Here is a 22,520-nt window from a genome sequence, read left to right as displayed (position 1 = left end):
TAGAGAAATTAGCTAGGCATTGTGGTGAGTACCAGTAGTCCCAACTACTTGGGAGGCTGAGGCAGGACAATCACTGGAGCCCAAGAGTGTGAGATTGTGGTGAGCTACGATGCCACAGCACTCTACCCAAGAAGACAGAGTGAGACTCTATCTCAAAAAAAAAAAAAAAAAAATAGAAAGAAAGAAAAATAGTATCACATTGAAACTTGCAAATTCATTAGTACCACATATGCTGATAAAAGATCTTGGAGAGGCAATGAGGCAGTTCTTGGAAGTGGCCTTGGTACACACCAGGTCTGACATCTAAGAAATTCCAGACTCCTAGGTTGAAATTTACTTTTTTGCATAATTTGTTAGTCATTTGATTCTGATGCTTATATATTAGCACTTTTCTCTGAAGGAATTTTGAAGTAGGATTGAAGAATGTGTTGTGTAGCTACTTAATAAGAAATACTTTCAAGCCTTTTTTTCTCAGTGCCTCAATTATTTCACCTAGTAAGAGCAACATGTATTAATTTGAAACAAAAGATAAATATATATGTCAAAAGACTGAAGTGCCAAAAAAATGAATAATGATTAGCTTCTCTGTTTATATGTAAAAATTTTTGGTTTTGACCAGGCACAGTGGCTCATACCTGTTATCCTAGCACTCTGGGTGGCTGAGGCAGGAGGATTGCTTGAGCTCAGGAATTCAAGACCAGCCTGAGCAAGAGGGAGACCCCATCTCTACTAAAAACGGGAAGAGTTGGATGGGCGTTCTGGTGGGCACCTATAGTCTCAGTGGCTCAGGAGACTGAGGCAGGAGGATTGCTTGTGCATAGGAGTTTGAGGTTGCTGTGAACTAGGCTGACACCATGGCACTCTATCCTAAGCAATACAGTAAGACTCTGTCTCAAGAAAAATAAAATCTCTGTTTCTTTGAATAGGAAGTCTTGTTCTACACTTTTCTTTTTGTTCACTATCAATAGGTCACGAGACAAGTGGCTCAGTGCAAATGTGCAAAAAGGTTTCAAGTGGAGCAAATTGGAGAGAATAAATACCGGGTAAGGAAGAATCCTTTGTGGTGGCTATTTCATTTGTGGCCTGAAAAGTCTGCTGGATGATCCTGCCTTCTTGCTCCTGATGTTCATAAGCCCAAAGCTCATAGAATTTGAGATGTGATCACTCTCTGGCCCTCATCTCTACAGAGTCCAAATGTCAGGTGTCCTGTTTATCTGAAAACTAGTGCCACATCTAGACCATAGCTTTTACTCAAGTTCTAGGACAGTAGACATTTCAGAACTGTCACTTCACTGCTAACCAAAGTCCTTCGGGAGATGAAGGCACCTTGGGAAACAGTTATATCTAATAACTGACCACTCACCCCAGTGAGCTGGTCCTCATGAGCCTGGGTGGCTGCCAGACCAAAGAGGGCTGGGGCAACTGTGAGATGTATTTAGCAGCTCATCAGGATTGTCTTAAAGTCCTAAGAAATATCTGTGACTGGCAAAGAAGATGTAGGTGGCCATGTTAAATCGCATAGTTGTGTACACTGAGGGAGAAACACAGGAAATCAGTTTCCAGTAGTACATCAGAAATGTCCTCACAGTACAGTAGACCCACACCATGGGACACTTCACTAAGGAGCACTGGGCAGAGTCTGCCTTGAATCCAACCCAGCACATTCAGTTAATACAGCCCCAAATAGCCTCATGCTTACTTGTTGGGTTTTGTTTTGTTTTTAACTACCTGTGAGAGAAATGAGTAAACAACATAGAGTGGAAAGTTAGGCCTTCTTAATTTGTAAAACCACACCCCTATGGCGGGAGCTTGGTAAGAATATGTTTAATATGTATATCACTCAGCCAGAAGACTGGTAATGTGATGATATGATTTTCATTCCTTAGTGTTAATTTGACAAAATGTTCTCTTTTTTTCTCCTCCATTTTCTCCATCCTTTATTCTTATTGTCTGTAGTTCTTCCTCGGCAACCAGGTACAGTGTGCCTTGCAATGTTCTCCTTCTCAGTGGATGTGGTCTGTGTAGCTAATGCTGCCTGTTCTTTGCTGTGGGGAGAGGATGTAATCTGAAGCATGCCTGGGTCACAGCGGGTTGCCTTACCAAATGGAGAAACTGCTAACAGGGCCAGTACTGCAAAGCTGTCCTAGCAGTAAAACGATATAAATTACTTTTTTCTAAAAGGAGATGCATTTTTCTATTTAAAATCAGATTGGCTAAAGGTGATGCTATCATGCCGGACTGAGTTATAAGTGATAGGGTTCAGAGGAAACTGAGGCATCAATTACCAGTTATCAATCCTTTCTACTTCTAAGAAAAAAATCTAGTTGGCCAGGCACAGTGGCTCACACCTGTAATCCTAGTACTCTGGGAGGCTGAGGTGGGTGAATTGCTTAATAAGCTCAGAAGCTCAAGACCCTGTCTCTACTAAAAATTGGAAAACTGGCTCAGCACCCATAGCTCAGTGGGTAGGGAGCCAGTCATATACACGGAATCTGGCGGGTTCAAACCTGACCTGGGCCTGCCAAACAGTGATGAAAACTACAACAGAAACAATAGCTAGGCGTGTGGCAGACTCCTGTAGTCCCAGCTACTTGGGAGGCTAAGGCAAGAGAATCATTTAAGCCCAAGAGTTTGAGGTTACTGTGAGCTGTGACACCACAGTACTCTACTGAGGGTGACATAATGAGACTCTGTCTCAAAATAAATAATAAGTAAAAATTGAAAAACTTGCCAGGCATTGTGGTGGTTGCCTGTAGTCCCACCTACTTGGGAGACTGAGGCAAGAGGATTTCTTAAGCCCAGGAGTTTGAGGTTGCTATGAGCTATGATCCCACAGCACTCTAGCCTGGGGCAACAGAATGAGGCCCTGTCTCAAAAAAATAAATAAATACATGAAATAAAATAACCTTTTCTTTTGTTGGAAGTCAGTTTATCAGACCACATAGTTCTAATTTATACCAGAACCTTTTTGAAAGTTAACACAAATTTTGTAACATACACTAAGTCAAAAATTCCTGATGTATTTTAGTACTGTCTGTTTAAATATCTTACCAATGTTGTATTGTATTTGTAATTATAAAGTATCTGATAAGTATAGTGTGGAAATTATAGTTGGCTATGGCCTAAAGTTTGCTGATTATGGCTAGTTGGCCAAAACCTAATGGGATCATCTTTTGGGATTTTGTCTTTAGATTGACAAAAAAGATTGGATGCTTTGACTCCATTTGGTAACGCTAACCTTTTAAATCTTTTTTGAGGGCTCTGGGGTCCTGTGTCTTCACATGTGGAAGGAAATTGCATGAGTAAAATCTATCTCTCTGATATAAAATTAGAAGCACTGAGAGTTGATTTGAGGTTCTCTAACAATGTTAAGTTCCAGGCACTATAATAGTCACTAACTACAGTAACGTTCTGGGCCAGCCAGAAGAACAGAGGATAAAAAAAACTAACGATGAACAATCAAATGGGCTTTCAAAAAAGTCCATTCCATAAGAACACTTGGTAAGCCTGTTTGCTAATGACCACGTGCAGGTACTAAGGTACCTTTAAAGGTTACTGACACCCTCTCACTGCTTTATTAACCAGGAGAGGGTCAGGTGAGTTTGTTCTAATGTTGGGAACAGAATTACAAAGTTTGTTTTATACCCAAGGTACCTGAGGCCTGAAAGATTACATGCCTTCTGTCATGCAGTAAATGTCAGAGCCACAGCAAGAACCAAGTCCGTGTAATGGGTTTTCTCTTTAAGAGGAGGGAACAGTGGTTACTGCCCCTAGGACTCTTGTACTGAGTTCTTTGCTGCGCTGGCAACCCTGTTCTACCAGGTGTGCACAGGTCTCCCTTTTTAGAGCTGTCATAACCCCACCTACCACTTACTACTTTGACCTTAGCTTCTGCAGCTACTCTGGCTGCTGGCTTGGGTCACACCTCATTTTCCCCACAGCCGAGAAGAAACAAGTTAGAATCTTTCAAATAGCACTTCAGTGAGAAATTAAGGGAAAAGAAATGATGAAATAAATGGAGTGATAAATTATAAGACATAGTATTCGAAGAATAAAGCCCTCCCAGAATCCCTTCCCGATTCACACAGGTGTACATTCCCTCCTCTCCTCGCCATCCAGAGAAAGCCCTGTACAGTGACACAGGTCGCTGTTCTTGGGTCTAGTGGGATCCTCCATTCCTCCCAGAGCCTGCTCCCAGGAGGCCTCCCGTTCTCCTTGGGCCAGCTTCTAAGGGGCTCCCACAGAGGCCAGCAGGCCAGCTTCCTTCCCAGGACGGTTCTTCCCTCACAACTCCAGAGTCAGTTTTGCTTCTGTATGCCGCCCTGTTGCTGTAGTCACTTTGTATAGAACTGTTAAAATGGTACCAGATGAAAGATGTGGGACTATTTTTAAAGTAAAGGACTGGGGTGGGATGGAATACAGTATGGTTCAGTTGCCTTGCCCATACACATAGTGCATCTGAGTCATAGCAGCTAAGAAATACAAGAATTACCCAAGATAAATTAGTTTTGAGAGGGGATGGTTATGTGGCCTCAGACATCCTTTCCTGCATTTTCAGTTATCATGCCTTGTTTCAAAGTTATGATTCTCTTTTGTAACTTTAAAAATCCTAATTCAGTAACTAAATGGTCCCTTCTCCCCAGTCTCCATACCCCAGGAACATTTCTCCTTGAATTAAATAACTAGAAATTCTCTCTCTCCAACCAAATGGTTGATGTTTGTTTTGGCATCTCAGCTCACTTTTCTTGCCTCTTCCTTTTAGGAAGAGGATAATTTATACAACAAGAAAGTCCAAATGTTAAGAGAGGACTGGGAAGTCAGAATGTTAGACAAGAAGAAAAGGGAAAAGTAAATATCAGAAAGAAATATGTTGTAACATCCAAAATGAATACTGAATACTATTTTTAATCATTATGGGAGATTAAATTTTTAATTTCTTCAACTAAATTTTACTGTAAATACTATCTAATCAATTGTTCAGCCAAAGAAACATTTCTGCTTGTGACACTGCATTTAGGGAATACTTAGGGCTTATTTCTGAAAACCTGATGTTGAAAATCACATTTTCTTCTAAGCTTGTAATAATGATGCTCTGCAAGGGTTTCTTTAAAGCTCGAAACAGTACTTGCTGTTTTCCATTTCACTTTTGAGCACACTGTATTCAGAAGTTGATATCCACCACGTTTCTTTTAGGAAAGCAAATTAGCATAACAAAAAATTTGGAGTTTTCATTGGCCAGAATCTGCTTTTTTAAAAAAAAAAAAGTGAGCCAACACACTTGCCCATCCTCCCTGTTTTTGGTACAGGGTATGGCTATCAAAAGTTAACTTTATCCCTGTAGAAAGCTTTTCTTTGTTTTTAAACATTTAGAGAAAAATGTAAAAATGAAAACTAGTCAGAGTTTGAAGTTCTCCCAAAGCTACTGGATTATCATTGCTATCTGAATACAGTCTGCTTTAGAAAAAAAATACAGGTCTGCTTTCAGTGCACTTATTAATTCAACTTCCACCTGACTCTGCAGTTTGGGGACTCCCAGCAGCTGCGGCTGGTCCGTATCCTGCGCAGCACAGTGATGGTTCGAGTTGGTGGAGGATGGATGGCCTTGGATGAATTTTTAGTGAAAAATGATCCCTGCCGAGGTAAGGAACCATCCTGATCATGAATCTTGTGTTGGGTGCCCCCTCACCACTGATCTTTCATACTTACAGAAAGTATCAGCATAGGGGCGGGGGGCTGTTTTACATTTTTTGTTAGCTGCCCAGGTATCATCCCACTAGCTCAGATTAAAACTTGAGGGAGCCATAATAGACCAGGGAGAAAAAGCTGGAAAGGTTGATCCTGTTTAAACAGTTGAAAAAGAATGCAGTGATGAGAATTAAGAATGTAGTAGTATTACCCAAAAGTTTTTGTTTGGAGCATTAAATTCATACTAGCCTGACAAAACCCTTTAAGTTCCTCTCAGTGCCTCATATCCTTTGCCTACGATTCTTATGACTGAAACTAAGGGAGACTGTTGGGACCTTCCCATACAAGTAGGGACTGGTGACCCCCCTTGACCAGGAGAAGGATAAAGGACACCTACCAGTGAGCCCAGACACTTGAGAGTCAGATGGCTGCCTAAGCAAGACCACAGGGTGTCTTTCTGCTAAGTGTGAAAGGCTGGCCCACCAGCCCAGAGGGGAAAGAGCACCCTTGGTCTAATATGAGCACAAGTGGAGGCACCTGTGTGGAGGCTGCCCTAGGCAGAGTAACCAAGTCCAGCTGGCAAACCCTCTTCAGCTGTGTCCTTTCCTTTTTCCTGTTAGCAAAGCTGCATGTGGGTGTACAGAAGGCTCCCCGACTGTCTGCCAATTTGTCTTTCTTGACTAGTTTCTGCATTTCCTGCTCTGTCTCTGTTTCTTTGTGTTTACATATTTTTTATTCTAGTTCACCATCCTGGGAGTAAAATAAAGCGCTCTGATTCCAGTTCTTCGATTTCCAGTCAGTCTCCCATAGGTTGGCTTCTAAGCTTTGTCCCTCTTCCCACACCCTCGCCTGTTGAGAATGGCTTTGCTTCTTAAACTGTTAACACCTCTTGGCTCTGTGTTATCTGCTGCCTTCTTGAATGCTTGAAATAGCTGAACTGTAGCTTTTCTATGTATGTAGTACAGTATCCATGGAATTTGTTCTGAGTTTCTATTTATTTAAGAAATGCTTGTATAGCCTTATGTGCTGTACACAATTATAATTACATATGACACATTTCTGGCTTATGACTACTCTATGAATTATAGATACTATTAGCTCCATTTTATAGTACAGGAAGTCAAGAAATGGAAAGTATAAGTAACTTGTCCCAGAACAAATAACTAGTAAATAGTAGAGACAGGAGATCAAGGCCCCTTGACCAGGAGAAGGATAAAGGACACCTACCAGTGAGCCCAGATACTTCTAAGTCAGATGGCTGCCGAAGCAAGACCACAGGACAATCTGGCTTTAGAGTATGTGTGCCTAACTACCCTGCTGTGAGTCTCAAAGGCTGACATACCCCCTTTCTGTGTGTGTATTATTGGTCCAGCTAGCATAATTAAATTATTAAGATTTATTTATAAACCTAGCAGAAATAAATGTTTATAGTATAGTTATATAACTTCTTTAGAACTGGGTTATAGTCATTCTGAAACATTTAGTGAGGACAGAGCTAAAGGAAACAGTTCTCACATGAATTCAGATGTGCCCGTAAATATTACAGTTCCTCTCTTATAACTGATTTCTGAGTTTACTCCAGTGAACCTGAGTCAAAGCTAAGCGGTAATAATTTTTATTAAAAGTTCCTTTTTTAAAGAATAGATAATTTTGGGCCAGGCACAGTGGCTCACACCTATAATCCTAGCACTCTGGGAGGATGAGGCAGGTGGATTGCCTGAGCTTACAGATTCAAGACCAACCTGAGTAAGAACAAGACCCCATCTCTAAAAAATAGCCAGGCCTTGTCGGGGACGCCTATAGTCCCAGCTACTTGGGAGGCTGAGGCAAGAGGATCACCTGAGCCCAAGAGTTTGAGGTTGCTATAAGCTATGATACCATAGGACTCTACTGAGGGCGACAAAATGAGACTCTGTCTCAAAATAAATAAATAAATAAATAATAGATAATTTTGAAAATACTTTTCTAATAAAAACTTGAATGGGTTTAATTGCTTTTGAGAATTTAATTATAAATGAACATCCTTGATTTAAAAGTCTTGTTCTATTGTTCTAAATGAGGGACAGTTTATATTATTTTAATTTGAACTCAACAAAACAACTTCATTCCTTTCTAAATCTGTTAATAAGGTCTTATTTTTCTTGTCATGTCTGATTAGACTGAAAAAAAGCAAACACTGCATGTGGCATTTTGGAACTCTTGGTTGCCTGTTTATTTGCTGCCTGCTCTTTTATGATATCATTGTGCTGCTGGCCAAGGAGAGTACTGCTTGCTTTGTCTTTATCTTAAAATCTAAAATTGAAACCCTAAGGAAATGTGGGAGGGCCATAGCTATTTCCTATGGAAATAGCCTTTTCAGCATCCCTTGGAACAAACAAGGTAAGACTATCTCTCTCCGGGAGTGCTGTCCTAGAGCTCAGTAATCATCTTGATCCGCTGACTGTGGGGTAGAGAAATCCACAGCAGTGATAGATTCCTTAACTCTACCAGTGATGGGCAGGACGAGCCATTTCTAATCAAATAAAAAATAGTGCTAAGAAATTAAACTAAGGACTAGGGTAGATTATAATTGAGTTGGAAGGGTATGGATATCAAAAAGAGAAGTTGCTTGAAGCTATCAAGGATTCTTTGTGCACTGCTTATGGAAGATTGTGTATTCATTTTGTTATATAGAAGACACTACAGAGTTTATGACAAGGTTCTTAATGTCAGTGTCCACTGTCATTTGTTATCTCTATTTATTTACACAGATGTTTTTAAAGATGAAAAATATCTTAAACTGCATGTTGTTTTAGCCAAATGTAAAAGGTGAAAATACTCTAGTAGGTAGGTGTGCCAGTTCTCCTATTACTGCCAAAATCAGAGTTTTCAGTTTCTGAATTTATCCATGGCAAAGGAAGTGAAGATTTTTTTAATTTAGGTGGAGATTAAAACAGTGCTCCTGCCTAAACAATGGTTGTATCTGTACCTGGGATACTGTATGTTTTTGAGCTTGGGACTCAAAATCAGTGAAGATCTAGAAAACTTCACCTATGAAGATTTAAAAGACACAGAAATTTGGCATAGAACTGATTTTTGTTTTCTTTTTGAGACAGAGTCTCACCATGTTACCCTTAGTACTGAGTGCCATGGTGTCATATCTCACAGCAACCTCAAACTCTTGGACTCAAGCAATCTTTTTGCCTCAGTTTTTGATTTTTAGTAGAGACAGGGTCTCACTCTTGTTCAGTCTAGTCTCAAATTCGTGAGCTCAAGCAGTCCCCCCATCTTGGCCTCCCAGAGTGCTAGGATTATAAGCATGAGTCACCGAGCCCAGCCAATAGAATTTTTTTCAAACTGTTGTAAAATATATATAACATAAAGCTTTCCATTTTTAAGTATTTCCACATAACTCTTTTCATCTTGTAAACTAAAACTCTGTACCTATTGATAGCTTAGAACTGAATTTTAACTAACATGCTTACTCAAGCCAATATCAGGTGGCCAGCATAACTCTCTCAGATTAATGATGGCTCCTTTGGTGGTTGAAAAGACTGAACTTGAGGCAGCTCCCATAGCTCAGTGGGTAGGGTGTCAGCCACATACACTGAGACTGATGGGTTTGAACTCTTCCCAGGCCAGCTAAACAATGACAACTGCAACAACAAAAAATAATAGCCAAGTGTTGTGACAGGCACCTGTAGTCCCAGCTACTGGGAGGCTAAGGCAAGAGAATCGCTTAAGCCCAAGAGTTTGAAGTTGCTGTGAGCTGTGACACCATGGTACTCTACCCAGGGTGATGTAGTAAGACTCTACCTCAAAAAAAAAAAAAAAAGACTGAACTTAAAATGTTTGCCACCAGGATCTGGTCCTGTAGGTTCAGAGATAGGATTGTCCCCTCACCATTCTGTTCATTAGGGGACCTAATTTTCATAGACCAGACATGCACCACATATGCAGTACAGTAGGCCCAGTTCCTTATGTTGACCACCTCCGAATGTTGACCAATCTATTGCAGTCCCCTTTTTTTGAGATAGGGTCTCTCTGTTGCCTCAGCTTCCCAAGTAGCTGCGACTATAGGTGCCTGCCACATTGCTCAGCTAGTTTTTTCTATTTTATTTTTTTCAGAGAGACAGGGTCTTGCTCTTGCACAGGCTGGTCTCAAACTCCGGAGCTCAACCAATCCACTTATCTTGGCCTCCCAGAGGGCTAGGTTTACAGGCATGAGCCACTGTACCCGGCCAGTCAAATACATTTGGAAGATGCCAGATTAAATCTAAACTGGATTCTTTTACCGCAGGACTTCTTAGCACCTATAAAATGCTAATTTGCATGAAGGCCCTTCTAAGGTGGGAAATGTAGAGTACAGTGTTTACAAACACTTTTTGTAGGAAAACCATCAAAACCCTCAGTTTGGGAAATTCTGATGTAACCACTGAAAGGCCGTATAAGGATTCTGAGCTGTTTAGAGATACCAGATTTTTATTTAGAAATTAATTCTGCAGAATGAGTGAGGGTTGGGTGGGTAATGAGATGAGGAGCCTGATGGGGATAAGTGTAAGAGGGTGTGGAGAGGTTTGGGGAGTCAAGAGGCATTAGAGGGGAGAATCAGTACTGAACTGTCATGTGGAAGGAGGAACCTACGTCAGCTCCCAGGCTTCCGGCTTCTGTCAGATCTAATCAGTCATTGGATGTAACTTCTGACATCCAGAGGGCAGGTCTGCATTGTGAATATACAGAGCATGCCAAAAAAATATATACACACTTTAAGCAAGGAAAAAACTATTAAAATTGTAGTACTCAGGTCACATTGGACTTTTACAATTACAAGAGATACGAGCTAACAAACGTTAATTGGTATATATTGAGTATTATAATTTTAACAATTTTTTTTCTTTCTTAAAAAATGTCTTCATATTTTTTGGGCACTATCTGTACTTAGAGGGGGGCATGACCTTGTGATGGCACTCAAGTCCCAGGCGTAGGAGCTCACCACCAGCCTAAGAAGGAAATGAAACTGGACAGATCCAGGGAACTTGTGTTTTAAGAAGTAGGCGGGGAGGAAGAAGCAAGAGACCATGTCTATGAAGCTAAGGGAGGAGAGTGTTTCCCCAAGAAGAGTGCAGTGCCCCTCCATGTGTAAATTGCCATAGCAAGATGTTTTTACCTGATAATTATCAGATGTTTCTCCTGCACGCACATGTGTGTACACATACTTAGTAATAATGATAGAGTGTAGCCAGAATGAAGTAAATTGAATATACTCACATTTTTTTGAAGAGTATACTTTGATATAACATTTTGGAGATCACTTGGTGTGTATCAACCATGGCACATGGTTGCCATACCTTCAGTGACATGTTTTTACCGTAAGTGTGAAACTTTACCTTACCCTTCCAGCAGATCTACTTGTAGAAAATGATCCTAAGGAAATAATTGTGCTGGGCAACAGTGGTTCACGCCTGTAATCCTACCACTGTTGGAGCTGTGGCAGGTGGATTGCCTGAGCTCACGAGTTCAAGACCAACCTGAGCCAGAGCAAGATCTCATTTCTAAAAAACAAACAAACAAAAAAACATAGTAGGGCATTGTGGTGGGTTCCTGTAGTCCCATCTACTTGGAGACTGAGGTAAGAGAATGGCTAGAACCCAGGAGTTTGAGGTTTCTATGAGCTGTGATGCCATAGTACTCTACCTAGGGCTACAAAGTGAGACTCTTGTTGTAAACAAAAAAGAAATATTGTAGATGTACACAAAAAGGTTTCTCATATTACCATAGCACCAAATGCAATGCTTAAAAAATTTAAATAAAAATGCAACATTGGACTGGTTAAGTGAATTGATGTCCATATGATGAAATTATACTTTGCAGCTAATTGAAGTTTAATGTGACATGCATACAGCATGGGGGAAAGTTCCTTGATTTTTTTCTTTAGTTAAAAATAGATACAAAGTAATAACAACTCAACTGACATCTTAATAATGGTATCTCCCAAGTTGTGAGATTAAGCAATTTTTACTCTTTTTTCTTTTCTGTATATTTCAGCCTTTCCACAATTTAAAAAACATTACCTCCTGAGTAGAGGTTATTGGTGACCTTTGCCAGAGAAATTTCCTGAGTGGTCTGAGGGGAGGCTTGGAGACAGCTAGTGCAGGTGGTGAGGCCAGCAGGTAGGCTGGGAGCAGCTGGAGTATGGGGACGAAAGGACAGCTCAGGTGGAAGATGTGGGGTCTGGTCCCAACTCCGCCACAGCCCTGTTTGACCTCAGCCTCTGTGCACAGTTCCGTTCCTTTGCTGTAACATGGGGATGCCAATGACAGTGAAGCACAGTGTTGCATGGGATCACACTTTGTAAATTGCCCAGTACATAGGGAACAGGATGTGACCATTACATTATCACAGAAAGCCATCGCTAAAACATTTAACATGTCCCTGCCCTCAACTGAGATGCCATTTCAAACTTAGATCACTCTGTTGTTGTTTTCTGGCAGTTTGCTTAGAAGTAAACTGTTAAATGTTTGCCAGGGTCAAAGCACACATCTGAAGTTCTCTGTGGCTCAGGGCCACAAATAGCTCTTTTAGGGTGTCCAAATCCTCAGCTGATTAAATGATTCTCATTCATGAGTGTTCTCTCAGTGCTTCTGCATCATCGTTCTGGGGACTTGAACAAGCACAAGACAAATAAATGTTAAGTCAGTATTCCAACAAGTTATCAGTGATGTGAAGCCTTACTAAAGTACCCAAGATAGTGCTGAAGGGAATTCTCTCTTCTCTAGGAGTCTTTAGTTACGCACACAGTAAGGTGCTGAAATCTGGAAAATGAGTAGAGAACCACGGGCCAAGGAATGAACCTGGAAGGGCATGTTTTTACGGGGGCCTGGGAAGGAAGGAAACACGGGGTCATGGAAGGAAACAGCTTAGCGTTTCAGGGACCATTTTCACAGACCATCTCAACAAGCAGGGCTCTTAGAGACGGGTCATCCCGATCACCTTTGGTGACCCTGAGGAGATGGAACCCCAGAACAGGAAGGATCCTGATAGCCACAGAGCTTGGACTTTACAGGTTTAACACAGAGGTTTTAGTGTCCAAGTTAGTGCTTTTAACCTGATACTTTGATAAATTATTTCAGCATGTGACATATTGAGAGGAATTTGAATTTGATTTAGGAATTTGGAACCTCTGTGCTTGAACACTCATGCAACCTATTTTAAAATCCCTTCTACCAAGATTTCTCCAATTCCTTGAAGGGTATATTGGGTAGGAAGAGAAAGTGGGCTAGTTACCTAAGTCTTCTCAATTTATACACTCTGACCAGAGTAAAAAATCTAATGTGGAAAAGAATGACAAAGATTTTGTTCATAATGGTCTCCTTTTCCCAGGCTTCCCCTGGGGTCTCATTTGTTTAGCTCTATCTAGTATATTCCCCAAAGTGAACAGTTTAGGGAGCATGAGGAATTAGAGGGTTACCACAAGATATATCTTTCAGTTAGTAGTGTTCTAAGGACATATTCCAGAGGAATTATTTCTCTCTTTTTTTTTTTTTTTTGAGACAGAATCTCACTTTGTTGCACTCAGTAGAGTACTGTGGCATCACAGCTCACAGCAACCTCAAATACTTGGGCTTAAGTGATCCTCTTGCCTCAGCCTCCCAAGTAGCTGGGACTACAGGGGCCCACCACAACACCAGGCTATTTTTAGAGATTAAGTCTCACTCTGGCTCAGGCTGGTCTCAAACTCGCAAGCTGAGGCAATCAACCCGCCTCAGCCTCCTAGAGTGCTAGGATTACAGGCATGAGCCACGGCGCCCAGCCTCCAGAGGAACTACTTTTTTAAAATTAGTAGTGTCTTGTGCATTTAACATTTTTATTGGCTGTAAATGGGATCTTTGCAGATTTATGTTTCACGTTCTGGTCATACAGCTCTAGGAGGACTGACACTGTTGCTCTTCAGTGCTGTTGCCACATCTTTTCACCTTGATGTTCCTGTGTGTGCGGCTGCCCCTTCAGCTTCTCACTGCTTTCAGTTTTTGACTTAACATTCTCACTGGCAAGTTTGTGCATGGTATTGATCTTTCTCTCCCTCCCTCCCCCACATGTTTACTTCTGAATGATTCTATCCTGGTCTTTTTACCGGCCTGAGTCCCTGGACCCCTTTCTTTAGGACTGACTGAATTCAAATAGAAGATGCTGAACAATGTCAATTTCAGCATTCTGGTTTTTTCTACTATTTTATTACCATGCATTCCGTAGAAGCTAAGCAAAAAAGTACACGTGTACTATGAAAGAGAAAAGAAGGGTTTTGATTTAACTTCAGAGGTGTGTGAACTGTTGCATCTGCATTACCTTGAGCTATTACAGCATGTATTACCCCAGGGGACAATGGCAAAACAAGATCATGACAGCAGCATGGGATGGTACTCTGTGCACAGAGACTTACTTATAGCAAAACAAGAGGCTTATTAGTTGATATGTCTGCCATAGGTAAGAATCTTGACAAGGTAGATGTGTCGTGAATTTATCTCTATTTTTAAAGAACCCACAGATGGCAGTATTAAACTGTAACTCATATCATGGGGTCAAGCAGCTATATGAGCATTAAAAATATATCTTTAAGACTGGCTGACATTGTACACGTGTTTATTTCTTTTTTTAGCACGAGGTAGAACTAACATCGAACTCAGAGAGAAATTCATCCTACCAGAGGGGGCATCCCAGGGAATGACCCCTTTCCGATCACGAGGCCGAAGGTCCAAGCCATCGTCCCGAGCAGCGTCCCCAACTCGCTCGAGCTCCAGTGCTAGTCAGAGTAACCACAGCTGCACGTCTATGCCGTCTTCTCCGGCCACCCCAGCCAGTGGTACCAAGGTATGTATGTACCGACCTCTTCTAGGGCCTTCCTCCTCCTTTCTCTCTTTCCAGATGTTCATCATTTGATGGAGCCTCTGAACAATGACAGTGAGGAGAAATGCTGCTGAGGTTCTGGCAATACACGGGTGCCTGACCTTTAAGATAACTACGAAAAACATTAATTAAAATAATTCACTCAGGCTGGTTAAGTCAGAAATCTTTCTTTCCTTATATTCTTAGTTTGAGTTTGAGCCCATGCAGAGTTAGTACTTTGGGAATCCAGGCACTGTCTGTGTTGCTAAAGCTGACAGATAAGTCTGATGTTCCAGTGGGTTCTGTGTGAAGAATACTGTTGCCTTTTCTGCCTGGTCCCTCTCAACCCATTGGACAGATGTACATTTTATTTTGTTTTCTGTTTCTTCACAGTTTGGTATTTTCTATTTGTTTTTTTCTGTACCAAATTTGTTCGTTTCTGTTCCATTTTCAATTGTTCCCGTCCTTCCCTTTGGATTTCCGTTTCACAGACTCTGCTTCAGTTCTCTCGCTGTTATGACAAACCCTGGTTGGTAAACAGTAAAGCTGGCACCCCTATGAGGGACAGCCATTCTCCTGACCTCCAGCTGCCCAGCCCCGAGGTAGAGTATGGCTTTGCTGACTAAGGACACGGTCCAGACGAGGTCCTCGCTGATGAACTTGACCAGCTCTTCTTCCTGACACGAGTTCCTGCTCTCTCCCGTGTCTGGTGCTTGCTGACACAGCTGATTCATCTAGTCGAGCATTTTCAGGGGTTTCTAACTCGATTCACCAAAATTGGAAATAAATAAGAGATGCCTAAAACCAAATTGTTTAACAACTTTATAACTGTCTTTAGCATAATATTTATTCAGGATTGGTAAACAGTGGCCATTCCTGGCGGTTTGTGTTATTGATAGCATTTATAATCAGGCTTCTTGGCATCTCCACATGTCAGATACACGAGTTATGAACACTTGAAATTCAACTCTGGTGCATGTTCCACAATGTTTTGTCTTTGCTTAGAACTTAAGAGTGGTTGGCGCCACCTCCCCTGAGACATCCCCAGGATGGTTGCTGTTGCCACGCTGGGCCCAGGCATGGGTGCTGCCTACTCAGCCAAGCACAGTATCAGTGAACACTGCTCTGTGGTTCGGATTTCTTTTTCTAAATTTCTAGGCACTTGGCTTTCTGTAGCCTTGATTTGAATACACAAGCCAGCAATTAAGCATGTTTAAGTATAACCATTAAAATGCCTAAACATTTTTGGAAGAGCAACAGTGTTTCAGAAAGAAAATGTGGACTCAAAATGGCTTGTCTGATAGCAGTACTATTTGCAGTCTAGCTCCCAGGAAGCACTGGGTTCTTGGGCCTCAAAATACAGTATTGCCTTGAGTCATGTAAAGCCTCAGCCACAGAAACCAGAGGCACAGGAAGCCACTGCCTGTGAATGAACTGTGCTTTGGGGTTTCTCCCACTCCAGGCTAAAGCTCCAGTGCAGAAATATATCTGGTTTAGAACACAGTCTGGGGACCGACTGTCACGACTCACCCTGCTTATCTTGCTTTTCTTCTTCCTTAATGACTCCAGTTTTGTGAAAATCTCAAAAGTTCTAAAATTTTAAATGTTTAATTATAAAATACAAATTCTCATACAATTCTGATAAATCACCCTTTATGTTTTGTCTTAAGATTTTATCTTTCATTTTATTTCCTTTTGAGGTTTCATCTTGCCTTACTGATTTTGGTGTTCGTAGCCAGGCCGTTCCTGACTTGGAATCCTAGCTGGAGTCTTCACCAGACTTAACTAGTCTTCTGAAACTGGTGATCTTCCTCCTGTCTGGCCAGGAGGGTCTGTGCTTGATTGTTAATCACTTTCTGTCGCTTTTGCTTTTTCTTTGTAAATTAAAGAAATAATACAACACACAATGAGATGGGTCGCCTTACTCGTCTATGTGTGTAAACATTTAAAGGTCCTGGAAAACAATTTATACAACTAATATCAAAAATTGGAATAGCGGCTCGGCACCTATAGCTCAACCGGCTAAGGCGCCAGCCACGTACACCTAAGGTGGCGGGTTCGAATCCCCAGCCCAGACCCGCCAAACAACAATGACAGCTGCAACCAAAAAAAGGGCCAGGCGTTGTGGTGGGCGCCTGTGGTCCCAGCTACTTGGGAGGCGGAGGCAGGAGACTCGCTTGAGCCCAGGAGTTGGAGGTTGCTGTGAGCTGTAATGCTACGGCACTCTACCCAGGGGGACAGCTTGAGGCTCTGTCTCAAAAAAAAAAAAAAAAATTGGAATAGCAAGTTGTGCCATGAGTGATATTTAAAAGAGTAAAAGAGATGTAAAATATTTTTTCTCCAAATGAAGTCTACTATCTTAAAAAAGCCCACTCAAATAGAACCTTAAATAGAATCAGAACCTACTGATAACAGTAATAATAATATCCAGATTGGGAAGTGCTTCTATACATCATTTATTCAACAAGTTTTTATTGAGTCCACCTGCTGTGCCAGACAGTTTTAGGTACATGTGAAAGTGAACAAGCCAAAGTCCCAGCTTTTATGGAGTTTATGCTTTAATGAGAGAGAGCAGGCAGCAAACAACCATATCATATGTCAGGCATTGATAAGTACTGTGCAAAAAAATGAAGCCAGGGAAGAGAATGGAGATTTATTAAGAGTGTCATTGGAGAAAGGAGGCAAGCCCCCTCCCAGTCCCTACAGGGAATGGGAAGGAAGCCATACTTGTATCTGGAGAAGGGTTTGTGCTCCAATAGTCCAGGCAGAGCAAGCAGCAAGAAGAGACCAGGGACCCTACCCTCCCAGGGCTAGTGGAGGAAAAGCCAGGAGACCAAGTATGGTTAGGGTGGCCTGATCACGAGGAATGTGGCAGAAACGAAGCTGGAGAGGCTGGGCATAGTAACTAGTAGCTCACGCCTATAATCCTAGCACTCTGGGAGGCTGAGGCACATGGATTGCCTAAGCTCTGGAGTTCAAGACCAGTCTGAGCAAGAGCAAGACCCTGTCTCTTAAAAAAACAAAAAAAAAAAAAAGCAGGCATTGTGGCGGTGCCTGTAGTCCCAGCTACTTGGGAGGCTGAGGCAAGAGGATCACTTGAGCCCAAGAGTTTGGGGTTGCTGTGATCTGTGACACCATGGGACTCTACCAAGGGCAACAAAGTGAGACTCTGTCTCAATTTTTTAAAAAGGGAAAAAAGAAATGAAGTGGAGAAGCAAAATTTGTCTCTCATTTCTCACAGGAGAAACAAAGATACAGGTGTTAATTTACATCAGTCATGGGTCCCAGACTCAAACCTAGGTGTCCTGGCTCCTCATTTTGAACCTTGTTCCCTGTAGCATAGCCTCACTGTCATGTGCCTCTCATAGTTTTATTTGATTCACAAGTCAAGAACTTGACTAAAGCTACTGCACCTGTTTATTGAGAAACACTGGAGTAATATTTGAATCTCTGTACAGGGTAGCCATAAAATTCATGTGCAATTGAAAATAGTATGCCATTTAAAATTGCACACAGACTTTATGGCCACCCTGTATTAAACATGAGGGTCTAAAACTCATTACAAATTTCTAACCCCAAAATAGCGATGGCATAGAATTGGTTTTTTTCTTTTGCTCATTCACCGCTCTTCAGATGGTTAATAACTGTTATACTCTTACTATCTGAACGCCCCCCCCCTTCAAGGGAAAATTTGTCTGCAAGGCAAAAGGTATTAGAAGACATTTTGAAATTTCTAATTGGAACATAAAACCTTCACTTTGGAAATCATCAAAATACATGACCTGGGATATTTTCAAAATAAATCTTTGTTTTCCTGGACTTTTAATTTGCTTTTCAAATGATCAGTCATAAGGAGGCTTAAGGAGGCCTTTTTAAAATTGAATTTCTAACAAAGATTTAATCAAGTAAATGTAACCTTTTTACAATTTTCTTATTTAAGGTTATCCCATCAACAAGCAGCAAGTTGAAACGACCAACACCAACTTTTCATTCTAGTCGAACATCTCTTGCTGGTGATACCAGCAATAGTTCTTCCCCAGCCTCCACAGGTGCCAAAACTAATCGAGCAGGTAGGTACCTGCCATGACCTATGTGTTGGGCTGAGGAGTGAGAGGGTATGACCAAGTCAAGTCTAGAAACAGTTGCCTGTCAGCAATGCTTCACTGCTCCAAAGGATCTCATAGTAAGAGTAGCACTTAGCATGATGCCCAGAAAGAAAGACCGGTAGTTTTTTAGATGACCACCTGTTCTTGATCACAAATGGTTACAAGAAAAGTAAAAGAAAGGGCCTTATAAAGCGAGTCTTCCTCAGAAGCCAGTGCAGCATTGGGCTGGCGCTTGCTAATGACTTTTCCAACGCCTCGTATTTATTGTGGTTGCTGGTGAACTGGGAAAGGAACAGGGGAGGATCACATCTGTTCACCTGCTGCTGTTCCTCAGGGGGACCTAGGGATTGGGATTCACTTCCTGGCTCCCTGCTTCCCATCACCCAACCTCCACTGTCGGTCTGCCAGTGGATTAGCCCAGCTGGTAGGCTCACCACCTATGCTAGAGTGATCGAGCAACTCTGTTGACTCCACTTTGGGGTCATGTAAGGTAATGGTGCTGCTGATAGAAGCAACTTTCTACCCCTCAGGAAGCAGCTTCTCATGTAGAATTACACCTCTAGAAAAGGATTTGGTGACTTCTGTGTAAGTGAGGAAACTGGGGTGCAGAAAGTCCGTGATCATCCGAAGGTCACATAGCAGATCAGAATCCTGGCCTCTGGTCATTTGTTCTTCCACCTCATGCAGTCTCTCTAAGTATACTGTTTTATTCTTAAATTCCAGACCCTAAAAAGTCAGCCAGTCGCCCTGGAAGTCGGGCTGGGAGTCGAGCCGGGAGTCGAGCCAGCAGCCGGCGAGGAAGCGACGCCTCTGACTTTGACCTTTTAGAGACGCAGTCCGCTTGTTCAGACACTTCAGAAAGCAGTGCTGCTGGGGGCCAAGGCAGCTCCAGGAGAGGGTTAAACAAACCTTCCAAAATCCCCACCATGTCTAAGAAGACCACCACTGCCTCTCCCAGGACTCCGGGTCCCAAGCGATAACACTGTCCACCACTCCCCAGCCACTCTCCACTTTGAGTCCTCCATACATTGGGTGTATATTTATTCTGAACAGGAGAAGTTATATTGTTAAAAGTGTAAAAGAATAATTGTGTTAAGAAGCTGCCTTATTTTTTTTTCTTTTTGTAAGTTACTATTTTCATGTGAATATTTATGTAGATAAAATTTGCCTCCTGGTAACCCTGTAATGGATGGGGTCCAGAAATGAAATATTTGAGAAAAACAAGTGAAAAGGTCAAGATGCAAATGTGTATTAGGAAAAAAAAAGCATATAAATAGGGTTTCTGCGCGGTGCAGGGTTGAAAACCTGCTTTATCTTTTAGGATTATTCCTAAATGCATCTTCTTTATAAACTTTACTTGCTGTCTCAGCAAGATAAATTATATTAAAAAAAATAAGAATCCTGCAGTGTTTAAGGAACTCTTTTTTTTTTTTGTAAATCACAGACACCTCAATTAACAAGAACTGAAGAGAGGACACTTAAAATTGCTTTTCTCATTGTTTTAATGTTGTGATTTTAGCTGAAGAGAGGGAACCTCATTAAGTAACATTTGCACATGATAACATCAAAAGGAGTTCATTGCAATACTGTCTTTGGATCTTGTTTCAGTACAGGGTGTTTAAAGGACAAATAGCTGCTAGAATTCAGGGGTAAATGTAACCGTTCAGAAAATGTCAGAGCAGAAGGGTTTTGAACTGATTTGTAACTTCCTACCCAGCCTAGCCACCGATAACTCTCGTGTTCACTGGGACCCAGACCCTTGGCAAGGGGGGCTCCTGGGTGCCATTGTGAATTATATGGATTTGTTTATCTACATTTTTGCTATTTATTTAAATGGTCGATCAACTTCCCACAAACTGAAGAATGAATTCCACAAACCTCTTCTGGAAATGTGGACATAAGAGAAAAGCACTTGCTCACCCTTTAATGGACTTCACCAGCACACTTGTTAACCAGTCCCGTTTGCTTTCGTCTTTTTTTGTGTGTAATAAAGTCAACTGACCAAGTGACCATGAAGAGGGGCTGTCTGGGGCTCCTGTTTTTTAGCTGCTGTTCCTCTTCAGCTCCGACCATGTTGCTGTGTGATTATCTCAATTGGTTTTAATTGAGGCAGAAACCGAAGCTCTACCAATGAACTGTTTAAAAACGAGACACACTTTTGTATTAAAATTGCTTGCAGTAACAAATGTTCTGTATTTCCTGATTTTCTTTTCAGTCATGTATTGTATATATCAATGTTACCATGGGGCATAAAAGCGTCGTAGGTACTTAAATGAATTATTCAAGTCAAAATATCATGATGGATAAATTACAAAGCTTCAGTAGGGAAATTTTTATTTTATCCTTATTAATTTGCTCTAATGAAGCAGTAAAATAACCAGGACCTTAACATAAATATGTAGGGTATCTGTCCCACTTTCATGATTAAACAAATACCAATACATAGGAAGATACTAGAAATCACAATGCTGCCGGGTGTGGTGGTTCATGCCTATAATCCTTGCACTCTGGGAGGCCGAGACCAACGGATTGCTTGAGCTCAGGAATTTGAGACCAGCCTGAGCAAGAGAGAGATCTTGTCTCTAAAAATAGCCAGGCCTTAGTGGCAGGCCTGTAGTCCCAGCTACTTGGAAGGCTGAGATGAGAGGACAACCACTGGTGCCTGTAGCACAGTGGTTACAGCAACAGCCACATAACACTGGGGCAAACCTGGCCCAGGCCCACTAAACCAACAATGACAAACACAACAAAAAAAATAGCTGGGCTTTGTGGCAGGCACCTGTAGTCCCAGCTACTTGGGAGGCTTAGGCAAGAGAATCACTTAAGCCAAAGAGTTTTGAGTTTGTTGTGAGCTATGACACCCTGGCACCCTACCGAGGGCAACAAAGTAAGACCCTCAAAAAAGAAAAAAAAAATCAACAGTCCTGGGATTGAGAGAATGGGCCCGCTTTCTCACAGTATACTGTAATTTCTGGTTTGATAGACTTTCAGAGGTAGAAGCAAAATTGGTCATCGAATCTACTTCCTTTGTTTTACAGATAGAGAAAATGGGATAGGAAAGATGAGAAAGTGGTTTTCCTGAAGTCATAAAATGAGTAAATGACTAAAGGGGACCATGAATCCAATCCTCCCGACTCCCTATTTGCCTTTTACTTCTATTTCTTCCATCCTCAAGTCTATAGTGGTTGGAACAGCCAAATATGAACTGATACAACAAGGGAGAGGCATGAGGACCTGAAAGTAAGAGGGTCTCAAACTTAGACTACTCGTGTTCATCATTAGGCCCTATCTTTTTAGGGTCCAGAAATTTGGTAAGATAGATGCATGTTTACCAAAGCTGTTTGAGGCCAAATAACCATATTAAAAGGAATTTTCAGCCTAATCTATTCTCAACAAAGTACTTAACTCGCCATGGAATTGGGGAATGTCGAGCTACCAGAACTTTGTGTAGGACCACCTCCAGGCCTGGCAGCCAACGCATGCTGAGACTGGCCTGACCTCCATCTTTGTAGAGTTTGGGCTGTGTTTGTTTGTTTTGAGACAGAATCTCAGTGCTGTGGCATCATAGCTCACAGCAACCTCAGATTCCTGGATTAGAGCAATCTTTTTGCCTCAGCCTCCTGAGTAGCTGGAACTACAGGCGCCTGCCACAATACCTGGCTTTGTGTGTGTGTGCGTGTGTGTAGAGACATAGTCTCACTCTAGCACAGGCTGTTCTCGAACTCCTGAGCTCAAGCAATCCACAATCTCCCAGAGGTGTTGGGAATTATAGGCATGAGCCACCAAGCCTAGCTGGTCATTTGCTTTGCTTTGGGGTTTTTTTTGTTTGTTTTTTTGAGACAGAGCCTCAAGCTGTCACCCTGGGTAGAG

The 22,520-nt window shown here is 41.7% G+C and overlaps 1 protein-coding gene across 7 annotated transcripts in view; it reads left to right on the top strand.

Moving 5' to 3' along the window:
• Positions 1-20,836, top strand: part of LOC100961574 (microtubule-actin cross-linking factor 1) — a 363,479-nt gene extending 342,643 nt beyond the window's left edge. For 6 of the 7 annotated variants that reach the window (XM_023518665.1, XM_023518664.1, XM_023518661.1 and 3 more), the window contains 7 exons: positions 969-1,043; positions 1,957-1,974; positions 5,522-5,639; positions 14,318-14,529; positions 15,036-15,146; positions 18,485-18,614; positions 19,374-20,836. In XM_023518665.1, the coding sequence (XP_023374433.1) occupies positions 969-1,043; positions 1,957-1,974; positions 5,522-5,639; positions 14,318-14,529; positions 15,036-15,146; positions 18,485-18,614; positions 19,374-19,630 (921 nt within the window). In that variant the 3' untranslated portion in view covers positions 19,631-20,836. The remainder of the gene's footprint in view (positions 1-968; positions 1,044-1,956; positions 1,975-5,521; positions 5,640-14,317; positions 14,530-15,035; positions 15,147-18,484; positions 18,615-19,373) is intronic. The other variant, XM_023518666.1, reaches the window with a different exon arrangement.
• Positions 20,837-22,520: the final 1,684 nt, after the last annotated feature.

The sequence above is a fragment of the Otolemur garnettii genome, unplaced genomic scaffold (genome assembly GCF_000181295.1).
Source record: "Otolemur garnettii isolate 467f Iridium unplaced genomic scaffold, OtoGar3 scaffold00144, whole genome shotgun sequence".
Taxonomy (NCBI): Eukaryota; Metazoa; Chordata; class Mammalia; order Primates; family Galagidae; genus Otolemur; species Otolemur garnettii.
This window is presented reverse-complemented; position numbering and strand designations above follow the sequence as displayed.